Source organism: Melitaea cinxia, chromosome 11, assembly GCF_905220565.1.
Source record: "Melitaea cinxia chromosome 11, ilMelCinx1.1, whole genome shotgun sequence".
Classification (NCBI taxonomy): Eukaryota; Metazoa; Arthropoda; class Insecta; order Lepidoptera; family Nymphalidae; genus Melitaea; species Melitaea cinxia.
Window position 1 is genome coordinate 2569510 of NC_059404.1, and position 12730 is coordinate 2582239.

Below are 12730 nucleotides of genomic sequence, written 5' to 3' on the forward strand. Positions count from 1 at the left end.
GGTATTAACCATCGAATTCCACTACATTTTCGAGATATTTCTATTTGCAACTGCGAATCTAAGATTGTAGTTTATTAATCCTAATCTTGAGTAACCGGTAAAAAAGGCTCTTAAGAGATTTGTAATTTTACTGCTGTTAAAAAAAAACCTATCCGTTTCATATGTAAGAAATACAGTTTATCAGCTACTGGCTAAATAGGTCCTTAAAAGAGGATATTTTCTTTGTAATTTACTTATTCCTTCCCTTACAACTGACTCGGATGGTAGGAGTGAGAGTAGTATGATTTATAAGCATTCTTTTCTGGTTACGGCAAAGATTAAGGACCTTTATACTTTCGTTGTTATATTTGTGTCTATTTTCTACATGTTATTTAGATTCAGTATTCAGAAAACGTTACGTTCCGCTATTTGAGACTGGTTTTAGATAAACAACTATATTGTTGATGTAAGGTAGCTCTTAAAAATTAATTCTCCATATCTATATCCATATCTCAATATACAAATAGACAGCTAATAAATATATGGGCCTAACTGTTTCAAAGATGTACGCATCAATAATCTGTAATTATTTTTTAAATAATAAACCGTTGTATCTATCCAGAGTTTTATTGAAACCACAGTCTTTCATATAAAATTTTATTATCCAAAATGTTCAATAATAAAAATATTCAATTAAAAATCTTATAATAAACATTTTAAAAAGACCATCAGCCTTGATTACATAGAGCTCATACATTTCATATTATATATTAATAATATAGCCATAACAATGTCGGTAAGGTGCTTACCGTCAGTGTGGCTTTACATAGGATTACAATAACGTACATTATAAGTGATAAAATTAAAAAGATTGATATAGATCATTCATGCTCGCTATTAGATTTTGCTTCTGGGGTAGATTTGACTTGCTCGGTGGTTGTGGGAGCTGAGTCATTGGTTTCAGTGGTAGGCTGGTGGTCATCCTTTGAGGGCTCAGCGGCTGCTTGAGGTTTGGGCTCTTTGGCTTCCTCGTTTTGTTGCTGGTTGCTTGTCACCTTCGCGAGGTGCAATGCTGCTAGGAGCGCTGTTACATAGCGACGGACATCCAGTTCGATACCTGTTAAACATACATACATGTATAAAAATCAACAATAGTTTATTAAACCCAAATTATGAGACTTAAGAATGACTATTAATATTTAATACAAAATACAGAACGTAGTTTGTTGATTGTTAATATGAATAACAAAAGTTGTTCTTGCCAACTTTTTAGACTAACAACAAGAGCGTAATTCGCAACTTAGTTCAATAGCATTATAAGCTTCAGAATTTTATTTAGGAAGGTCAATTTATGGTAAAGGTATTTTATTCATTGAGCAAGTACAGAACATAAAATAAGACATAGTAATTTTGAAGTTCAGTCCAACGCTTCACCAGTAATGCTTATTAAATGCCCCTTGTATGTCATACTTGACTCATAGAAATGATTAAATCAAAATCAAAAACAGCTTTATTCAAATAGGCCCCAAAAGCACTATCGAATCGTCATTTTACAAATGAAAACTTTAAAAACAAATTATTATTTTTGTGAAAGTAAAGCTACCACTGGATTCGGAATGTAGATTCTGCAGAGAAGAATCGGCAAGAAACTCCACAGTTACTCTTTTGAAAAATAATATATAAACTGTGTTTTAGTACAAAATTAGTAACATGTTGCATAAAATACAGCATCACTAAATCCTCACATCTTTATCAACTATGTAATCCTGCACCGAACAACAAGCGTTATCCATTAATTTTTTAAATAAAAACTTGAAATTTATATATATATATATATGAAATTTATGCTGAGACAATTCCAAAATTAGCATGCAGAAGCGAGTATTATAGTGACTAAAGCACTCGACTGGACACCGACGTAGTGGGAGTGAAGCAGGCGTGGTATGTGGGTAAAGTTACCGCTGTCTCGGAGCTGGTTGACGCGCGCCGCGAGGTTGGCCCACACGCGCCGCGCCGCCACCGCGCTGAGGCGGCGCACCGTCTGCACCGTGTGCAACGCGGGGTCGCTTTCCGCCGCCACTACTTCCGAGCCTACGCCTGGTGACAACGGAAATAATATATTACTTAGGTTTAGTGGTACAATATTCACGTGATGATGATACTTTTCGCTAGAAAATTGTTTGTAATTACATATAATAGTATATATTGGGCTAGGACACTGGGCAAACGGAGCTTTGTCATGGAATCGGTCCCGAATATTGAAAATATCATTTTATGGGGTATGTGTATGGCAGTTAATTCCAATACTTATATTTTTTACACAGACCAAGTTACCCAAGTTTGGGCTAGAAGTGATCAATTGGGACCATCAAACTGGGCCGAAGTGACGAAAAAGTATAACATTATATGGGGTATATATCTAACTGTGTACTATCGTCTAATCCAAAAATTATTATAAAGGGACCCAAGTAAGTGGGTGTATCAGATTGTTATTGGCAGACGCTAATGAGACACGTAGGTACTTTGGGCTTTTACCAATGTACCCACAAGATAAGAGGCAACAATCTATCGTATCTTATTGTTCAATTCTAGTGGTTGTAGCACTAGAGTTGAGCAATGTTTTGAAGCACAGTTTAATGTACTCGCAGTTTTATTTTTATCTCGTTTATATAATTAAACAAATAGAGCATTTTAATTTAGTCTCAAGCTATTTTATTTACTATTCCGTTATTTTTGAGTTTTTCACGATATATTTTATGAAATATGTTACGTCATCATTTATGAAATTATGAGTGTAAATATATAAAATACATAATAACATGATTCTGTATTGTATTTTCGTGACCCAGTAGCAGGTCACGACCCGGTGCTGGAAACGTTGTTGGCACGAGTGATCATGAGGACATATCGTGATTCTATTTTAGGAATCAAGTTCCAGAGTAAATCATTGAAAGCCATTAAACCAAATGCGTTTGAAGTTCTAGTTAATTTTTTTATCTCCATTTCATCACATGAAATGTCCACACACGTCTTATATATGACTTATGCATGACATAAGTGACTTATTCAGTTACATAAAGTCGATATATAGAATTCTATTTTAAGAAGTAGTCTGGTCATATTATTGTAATAGTTTGCTTATAGTCCACTTCTGTTCCAGATAGAAAGAGTTAAAAGTTCAATCTACTAATACTTCAGCACGAGTTGGCGAATTCAGAATGTTTTAGAATCATACAGGTATTCTCAGAAATATAAAATTTTAAAACTGACAGAGCCATCTTGGCTTCTCCAGAACATATTTATATAACATTTTAATATTAGTCACAGCTTTGTTTTCTGTGATATGCATTGTTAAAATAACAAAGACTTATTCTGAATTCCAATATTCGTAAATATATTTAAAGATTAATTTAAATGCACCAATGTTAATTGTTACATTATAAAAGCGTGTAAAAATCGGTTTTTGTTTAAAGGACATCAAAGATAAGATTATATTGGAACAGTTCGTTAGAATGTTCTAGTCCATTATGAAAAATCAGCGATTACTACGTCAGAGTGATAAGCAGTGTCAATAAAATCATTGGTGTTTTCCTGTGTCAGGGGAAGCGATTTATCAGATATGTCTATCTTACTCAACATATAAAAACTGATTATTTTTTATCTCTGGACTCTAGACTTAAACGAAGTATGTGCATGTTTGATACACTAGTAATCATACAGCAAGTCATAACGTGATTTGTTTATATTGATTTTTGATGCTTTTCGACTAACTACGTAATCCTTAAAATAATTCTAGAATTGAGGGCTACATAATTGTGTTCGCTCGTATGCGATAAAAGAGACTAATTGACATCGACAAATAATGGAACGTAGGTAGTCAAAAAATAGTCAATTAAGTATTTCAATTTATTTTTATTTATTTAACATTATAAAAATCAGAGAAAGAATTATTCCGATACAATATAAGTCTAATAAACTGTACCGTGCACCATAATTTGTACTTATGTTGTATTTCAAGACCTTAAATAATTTTCATTCTGTACTGAGGGTAGTTACAACTTTATATTCACTCACCATTAGTTTCGTCTTGTGACGGAGGTAGGTAGTGGTTCAACATTTGCATCGCGTAAGTGGCACCCGAGTCGACACTGTGCATGGCCTTCTGTCCGTACGCTGTGGACAGCAGAGCGTTGGCCTTAGCCCACGTCAGCTCTTTCAGGGACTTGACGCGCTGCTCCGCTACATCACGCGCACCGTATACCTGTTATGAGTTATTAGTTTGATTATGACGGCTTTTGATTTTTCTTACTTTAAAAGTGACGAATTAAAAGAAACGTAATTAATACAATTGTTCAGATTCAGATCATAAACCTAAATATGTGTACACTTCGTGGCTGTGCTTTCTTTTAATAAATATCAATATTTAAAGTTTTACAAAACTAGGACAAAGATGAAAGGGCTAACATTATAGGTATCTAAGACTTCTTTTGTCAGTAAAGAAAAAAACAGTTTGTAAATTGATGAATATGAACACTAAACCCTTATTACAATGAATACTATTTCTAAATTGAATATTACGCCTATTTAGCTAGATTTTCTCCGAGATTTACAAAAAATATTTTAAATAATTAAGTAAATAATAGTGTTTGCAGGCAAACGAAGAAAAACCGACGTCAATTATATCGACAAGTAATACAACGTAGGTAGACAAAAAAATGTCAAGTAAATGCGCATTATGAAAGATTTTTTTTTTTTATGTCACTAGGTCGGCAAACAAGCGTACGGCTCACTTGATGGTTAGCGATTATCGTAGCTTATAGACGCCTGCAACACCAGAAGCATCGCAAGCGCGTTGCCGACCCAATCCCCAATCCCCCCAGGAGCTCTGGTCACCTTACTCACCAACAGGAACACAATACTGCTTGAAAACAGTATTATTTTGCTGTGATCTTCTGTAAGGTGATCTTCTGTAAGGTACTACCCCAGTCGGGCTGCTCCATATTTTGAGCAGGAAATTTCTGCTGTGCCCTACCTCAGTTTACTTCATTACTCCAAAAGTTGTAATCAGATCTCGATGAAATTTAAATATGACCACATGATAAACATCGGCTTTCGATTAAATTAAAAATCATCAAAATCGGTACACCCAATAAAGAGTTATGCGGATTTTCGAGAGTTTTCCTCGATTTCTCTGGGATCCCATCATCAGATCCTGGTTTCCTTATCATGGTAACAAACTAGGAATATCTCCTTTCCAACAAAAAAATAATTATCGAAATCGGTCCATAAACGACGGTGTTATCCCCGAACATACATTAAAAAAAACATATACGGTCGAATTGAGTAACCTCCTCCTTTTTTGAAGTCGGTTAAAAATAAGAATTTATTGGAGGAAGACTGCTCAGTAGCAGAATATAAACAAAATCTGTTCTTAACCGCTATTCTAGTGGTAAAAAAGTTTAGCAAACAGTTTTTATTTTTAATGTAGGTACTCGTCAAAAGATTTCTTGGCAACCCAATAGATTTATTTTTCATACTTCAAGTATTCGACGCCTAGCTACAATTATACTTGCATGAACTTAATAAACATTTATATAACCGCGTTATATTATTATTATTTATTTTCTCATAACTAATTAGATTGAAATCAATTGAAATCTATTTCATAAGATCATAAGTAACAAAACTAGAACAGTCATTTGTATAAGCCGTGAGACAGATTTTGAACAAGATTAATTAATAAGCGCGAGAAACGAGACTGTTCGAGAAAGAACTAATTCATTTCAAATACGACACGTTAGAATTGCGATTCTAGACCAAATTAGGCATAAAAAAATTCTTTATTCAAGTAGCCTTCAAAAGCATCATCAATAAGCTCAGCCAGCTCATTTTCTAAATTATAATTATTCAATAGTTATGGTCCATTATAACCACCAACTGCTGCCTTTGAAATACACAGGCCGAAGACGGATAGCAGCGTCTTCGGTGCGACAAAGTCAGCCCCGCGGTCACCAACCCGTCTGAACAGCGTGGCGACTATGGGCAAAACACACGAGTTCGCGCCATTTTTGCCGCGAACTTAGGCAGGCCTATGTCCAGCAGTGGACTGCGACAGGCTAAAGTGATGAATAGTTATGGCAAAACTACCACCGATTTGGAATATAAATTGTGCAGAAAAGAATCGACACTGAAACAGCATTACATTGACTTTAACGTGAGATATAAGATCGCTTTATTAGGCATCTAGGATTTAAGTTTTGCTTTATGTAATAGTGTTTTGTAAGTTTAATTTTTGTGTAGTATGCAATAAAGAATATTATTATTTTTTAAACGCAACAACTAAAAATAAAAATATGAACGATACTCAATAAGAGTTGGTCGTCGTAAACAAAATACTTGGTACACATAAGGTTTTTATTCGATTTGCAGATAAGGAAGTTAACATTTTGAACTTTGATTTTTTTCACAATCTTTGTAGTATTTCATTTTTTTTTTTTATTGTCCTTGGTTCCTTGATACCTACAATAAGGTGGAGGTATGCTTGGTGTAACGTTAAATTAAGTAAACTAAAACAATCTCTTAATTCCATATTGCTTTGAAATTTTTTATTTGTCTAGCATAAAGAATTTAGTTCACCAGTCACGGGGGGTTGATAAGTAAAGCCATAATTCAATAAGTTAGTAAATCCAATGATACCTTTCATTTTATATAATTAAAAATCAATCACCGAAATGTTAGTGGACATCCATTAATTAAGTGAGCTTAGAATGCGGGTGGGGGTCCAATGAAATCTCACCAAATCTCATTTAAACCGAGGGGGATAATCGAAAATCTCACCTCAACTTCAAAACATATAAAATATTACAGATATTTAAAAAAAAATGAATGTTCATTTTGTCCGCTAAAATAAATCTCATGGCTATTAAAATAATTTAGTTCAAAAGAATTCTCACGTAAGGGGGGAAGGGGTCCAGACAAATCTCATTAACTCTCACCTAAGGGGGGGAGGAGTCTAAACTGATCGAAAAATAGCTCACGTAAAAAGTGGATGCTCCCTTACATACATTATACAAATGAAATTTATGTACGACCATAACGACCGAACGACTGACTGCATCAAATTGGATATTTCTCTTTTTGTGTTCGTTATTTTCAGGACAAAAAAGTGGCAGCTGGCTCAAAGTAAAATGAAGTATCATTGAATTAATTTTTTGTATTATAAAAGTGCAGTCATATTTTACAATTGCCTGTTAAATATTTCTATAAAATTACAATTATGAGTGAAAATAAAACAGATACAACACTACAGTAACATAACTGTCAGGTTTCAACAACAAGTCGAACCGCATACCGCTCGTGTAATACAAAACGTTACTCCTAACTTAGCTTACAAAACAAAACAAGGTCACTTATTACGACGAACAGGTTTATCGTGAGTCCAAATAACATCGCGGTGCACTTTTATAGATCTACTGACTCGGCAAACGTTGTCTTGCCGCTAAACGCTATTTAAAAATAGGGGTTGGTGGTAGAAGGGTGAAAATTTAGGGCTGTATGTATTTTTCAACGCCAAGTCATAATAAAATAAAAATTAAATAATTTATATAAAAATTAAAAAAAAAATTGGTGTGGACTGGGTAATCAACACATTTAGGGGGATGAAAAATAGATGTTGTTCGATTCTCAGACCTGCCCAATATGCACACAAAATTTTATGAGAATCGGTCAAGCCGTTTCGGAGGAGTTTAACTACAAACACTGCGACACGAGAATTTTATATATTAGAAGAGAATAAAAATAAAATGACGTTTGAAAAATTCGTGAACGGCTCGACTGTTTTGGCTAATTTTTGTTGAAATATCTGTAGAAGTCCAAAGACGTTTTAAATGTTGAAAAAAAAAACCGTTTCTTTTTTACTTTTAATTCTACCATACAACGGTTCCTACTTGTCAAATAGGGTATGTTCAGAAATTGTGAATTGGAATGTGTTTTTCGTAGATAATATTTTAGTGTATTTTTTACTTATTGAACTTATTTCATTCGGAAGCGGTTGAAGTTATCCGAGTCAGCTAGTAATAAATATGACAGGATACTGAGACGGATGACGATATTTTTTATTTAAAGTCCGGTTCAATGTACGTTGCATACGATAACACTATAACATTATCTTATCATTTAGGATGTAACGTTACTTAAAAAAAAATCATAATTATATTTGAGTCTAAGCGTTTTCTGTGAGATATACGTCTAACATGATTTTGATAATCAATTTTATAATAAAGGCAAATTATTGATGTCGTAAAAAATATGTTTATACTTATTAAATATTGGTTTTTTACTGTTTTCTAGTTTCTCCATCCAACCGGCCTTAATTTTATTACTTGTCTAAAGTTCGCAAGAAAGTGAAGCTATATCAATTTTCATTTCGTAACACCTGCCTTATGACTCACCTAATGCTAAGAATTATTCATATAGGTTGTTTAATACATGAACATTTAACTTAAAAAAAAATCAAGGTCAGCATAGGTTATATACCTATGAAATGACCTTGAAATATTTTTTTCTTTTATTTCAACTTTCTAATTTAAAAAAAGTTTCTATCCTATATATAACTAAAATAACCTTAAATAACTTTTTAGTAAATACGACACCCTAACTAGGTTGATAATTCGCCGCCATAAGTTCCTATAATTATACAGGACTTCGAAAAAAGAGAACATTCTCAATAGAACACAACTGTTCCTTTTAAAAAATTTGTGTTTTGGAAACATTTTGAATATGTAATTATGAATTTACTATACAAATCAAAATCATAATTTTAAATATTTCTCGATAAATAGTTGTATAGCATGGATCCGTTAATTCTAAGGAAAGACAAACAAATACCAAATATGATGAGTAACACTGATGTAAATAGGATGAACTTTGTTCACTCGATACTTAAGTACAACCAACTAACCAGTCATACGCAGATTTTAGCACGTAACTCGTATGATTAAAACAATTTAATATTATGAAATAATGTTTAGTTAGTAATTTAAAAAAACCAGTGAGCGTTAGATCACACTGAAGTAAAACTTCTGTACAATAGGCCTGCACTGTGTCTTAGATATACGAAAGTTCTTGCTCCGTTCGTCTCGAACGATCACACTTTTCGTAACGCTCTCGTCACATTTTCACCAGCTTACTACCCAAGTCAATCGTGCGTAAAGAAGTTTTACTTCAAAAAGTTTTAGAGATTTTTTTATATATGTACCTACTTGCCCAATATTCTGTTGTTTTTGTAATTTAACTATCATAATTATATACGTACAAACCGGAGCGGATGTGAGCACAAAACATAAATACGCAATTTATTTAATGTCTAAAAGGTATTTAAAGTTTGAATATAAACTGCATAAATTTATAGCAGTAGGACAAGACATACCTACACTGTACTTCCTAAATTGAAATATTGTCACTATGACAAACATACTGATGTTTTTAAGAGTAACCTTTAGCTACAAGATTTTTAATACAATTAATAAATATATTTATGATGAGTTTTTACTAAGGAGCTACCTTCAAAGGACATAATTAAAATTTTTTAAATCCGATCCATATTTGACAAACATTGTTCCAAAAAAAGAAAAAAAAATACAGTCGAATTGAGAACCTCCTCCTTTTTTGGAAGTCGGTTAAAAAGACATTAAGAGGAACACTTCTAGATAACTTTTTAAATATTAATATTTATTTCAAACTAGCGAAAAAAAAAAAACATTAATATATTTAGACAATTTTTATCAAAGTATGTAGTGTACCATTTATTTGATATTGTTTTCGTCGACCTTCTAAGATTATGTTATGAGGTTACGTTTATATAAATATGACAATATTAATCACGATCCTATCTTATGTGGCATGCGGTTGAATGCCACCACTGAATTATTATAGGCATTATCGTGTGTTTCGTACAGGTCTCGCTATTATTATAAGTGCGAAAATTTTGTTGAATGTTTGTTACTCAATGACCACAAAGGTTGAACCTATCTAAATAAAATTAGGTAGAGGTATAAAAATATCTTATGGCCAATACAAGCATTTTTAATGAACGGGGATCGAACCCGTGACCGCTAGAACATAAGTCCGAGTGATTCAGTAAGTTAATGTGCCACACTGTGTTAATATAACGAATGCCCGAAATTTGTCTAAATTAATTTTGTCCAACTTACAAAAATTGCTAAAAAAATTTTGAATGCGCGATGAGAACGTTACGAAAAGTGTGATCGGGCGAGGCGAACGGAAGTTGAGAGTTTGATATAAGTTAGTGGGGTCATGAATATTTAGATAATTATCAAACGTATAAAAGGACCTATATTTTGTCATATCTAATTGGTGGCAACTTTCACACTTCTCATTAATTCTAGACTTACGATTAGTTGACAGTAATTTGTCCCTTGTATAAAAAAAAAGAAATAGTTCAACTTTATATCAATAAAGTAAATGATAACCACGTTAGGTTATCCTAATGACACCTAAACAATGTCTGGCAGTTATCAAATTAGTTAAAACACGAAATCAAAATGTGTCATTAAAAAATTTGGCATTATCATGTTAAGGCCTCATCTGAATAATTCTTATATGAACTTTGGAATAGACATGTTCATTTATTTATTTTATATTGATTTAGTTATTTTTAATTTTTTAATACTTCATTTCACAATACATTACAGCTGGTACTAATGCTATATTTTCTACTAGCGTTAGATGGTTCGAGAGACAATCTTTAAATGTGACACGTTTTAGTATTAGGGCTATGACATCGTTTTGAAAATAATATGAAGCAGATGCTATTATAAGCAGGTGCCTTTTATTACCAAACCAATAGTAGTCTTTAAACCAAAAGCGCACAAAACGAATGATCTCTTAAAACAATATGTTTAAATAGTTTATTTTGATACCTTATTGGACATTATATTTTGGCCAGGAAAAATGTAGTAAGGTAGTAATATCCAACATTCAAAAGAACACTTTTTTATCAATAAGACATAACACAGATTTTTATTTATTTCCATATATAAGACAATAAGAGCAGTAAATAACTCCTGTAGAATAGTTATGTCAACTAAGGAAGTGTAAATAGAAATGCTATAAAAACTCACCTTACTCAACTGTGGGGCAAGTCTGGCAAGCACAGCTTGCTTTGTTGTCTCAACGATAACCTTCGGTTGTTCAGTGACAAGTGGGACTCTGCGTTCGAGTTCATCAATGGCGGCTGCAACTTTAGCATCTCCAGCTGCGATTGGTGCAGCCACATAGGGTGCAGCGGTATTCGCTGCGAATGTTACACTTGCTTCTGCTGTGGATAACGCCCATTCTAATAGGGAGTGTGCACCTATAACAATTACAAGACATTGATACATTTTGTGTTGACTTAAGCTCCAAGCCTTCTCCTATGTGGAGATAGAGGTCTATGCCCAGCAGTGGTGTTACAGACTGAATTGAAATCGTGACATATCTATAATATAAAAATGAGTCGCTGAATGTGTTGCTAAGCGCAAAACTCGAGAACGGTTAGACCGATTTCGCTAATGCTTTTTTTTAAATATTCCTTGAAGTACGAGGATGGTTCTTACGGAGAGAAAAATTTAAAAAAAAAAATTTTAATTTCCTGAAAAAGTCTAAAAACAACACTTTTCTATACTTCCATACAAAAGATTTGTGATAATACTTAAAAGTCACTGTTAGGCGATACGAAGTTCGCCGGGTCAGCTAGTTACATTTAAATTTGAACATTATGAGCAGGTGCATTGGTCACAGCTTCTGGCTTTTGTAGCTTGTGGTTCACTCGGAGTGAAACCACAAGGTGATAGTGTGAGGATAGATACAGAGAGTAAATCAATGCATTTTCTTTTTTCTAGTTGTTAAATTAAACAAAAGAAAAACCGAATTAACTACTTAAAATTGTTTATACAGATGTATAAACAATTTTATTTTTGTTTTTTATTTTAACCAGAAAGTATAATATTGAGGGTAGTTACCAAAAATTTTAGGATTTTCTTTGTTCTGGTGATAAAGTTAAGAAAAAAATTAGAACATTAATAATTAAAGTAATTCTAGTTTACAATTTGTATTATTTTATACTGGATTGTTAAACTAGGTATCTCCATCAAGTAGACCCTACATTCTACAAATTTCACATATATATAATAAAAATAATTGAAAATCAATAATATAATGCATTGTTACCTTTTATTTTATTGTAGAAAGCGCCAACTTGTCCAACGGCTGCTTCTACTGTAGGTAGAGCCATAACCTTCTGCACGGACTGATACTGAGACATTCCGGAAGCTGGTCCCACTTCTGTAGCCATCTAGTGAAAAAAAAAATAGAATTTTTATAGATAAAGGACCTTATTTATCAAGAATTTAAAGTAATGACATCAAAACTATTTTTCATATTATGAAAGATTTGTAATGCTTAAAATAAAACAATTTTTATAAATGATTGTAGGTAATTAAATAATTAGAATTTTTTTTTTAACAAAAATAACTATTAAAAAGTGGGTAGTAATTTAATTTTACTGTTATTTGGATCAAAGTGACTTTTTATTAGAATAAACGATACGTTTTGTTACAAATTGAGAAATAAAAAATTATATCATTAAAATATCAAAACGAGAACGTAGAAATATAAATGATTAGATAGGTATGTACCAGACGAAAGGAAAAGTTACAAATTAATGAGGGCTGTATTACACTTTGTTGCAATA

The 12730-nt window shown here is 32.6% G+C and overlaps 1 protein-coding gene across 1 annotated transcript; it reads right to left on the reverse strand.

Annotated features, from left to right (window-relative positions):
- Positions 1–590: 590 nt before the first annotated feature.
- LOC123657563 (lipid storage droplets surface-binding protein 2) lies at positions 591–12331 on the reverse strand. The gene is made up of 5 exons (XM_045593086.1): positions 12208–12331; positions 11121–11353; positions 4054–4240; positions 1939–2076; positions 591–1096 (listed from the first exon to the last, which is right to left on the reverse strand). The coding sequence occupies exons 1-5, from the start codon at positions 12329–12331 to the stop codon at positions 861–863; spliced, it is 918 nt and encodes a 305-aa protein (XP_045449042.1). The 3' UTR covers positions 591–860.
- Positions 12332–12730: the final 399 nt, after the last annotated feature.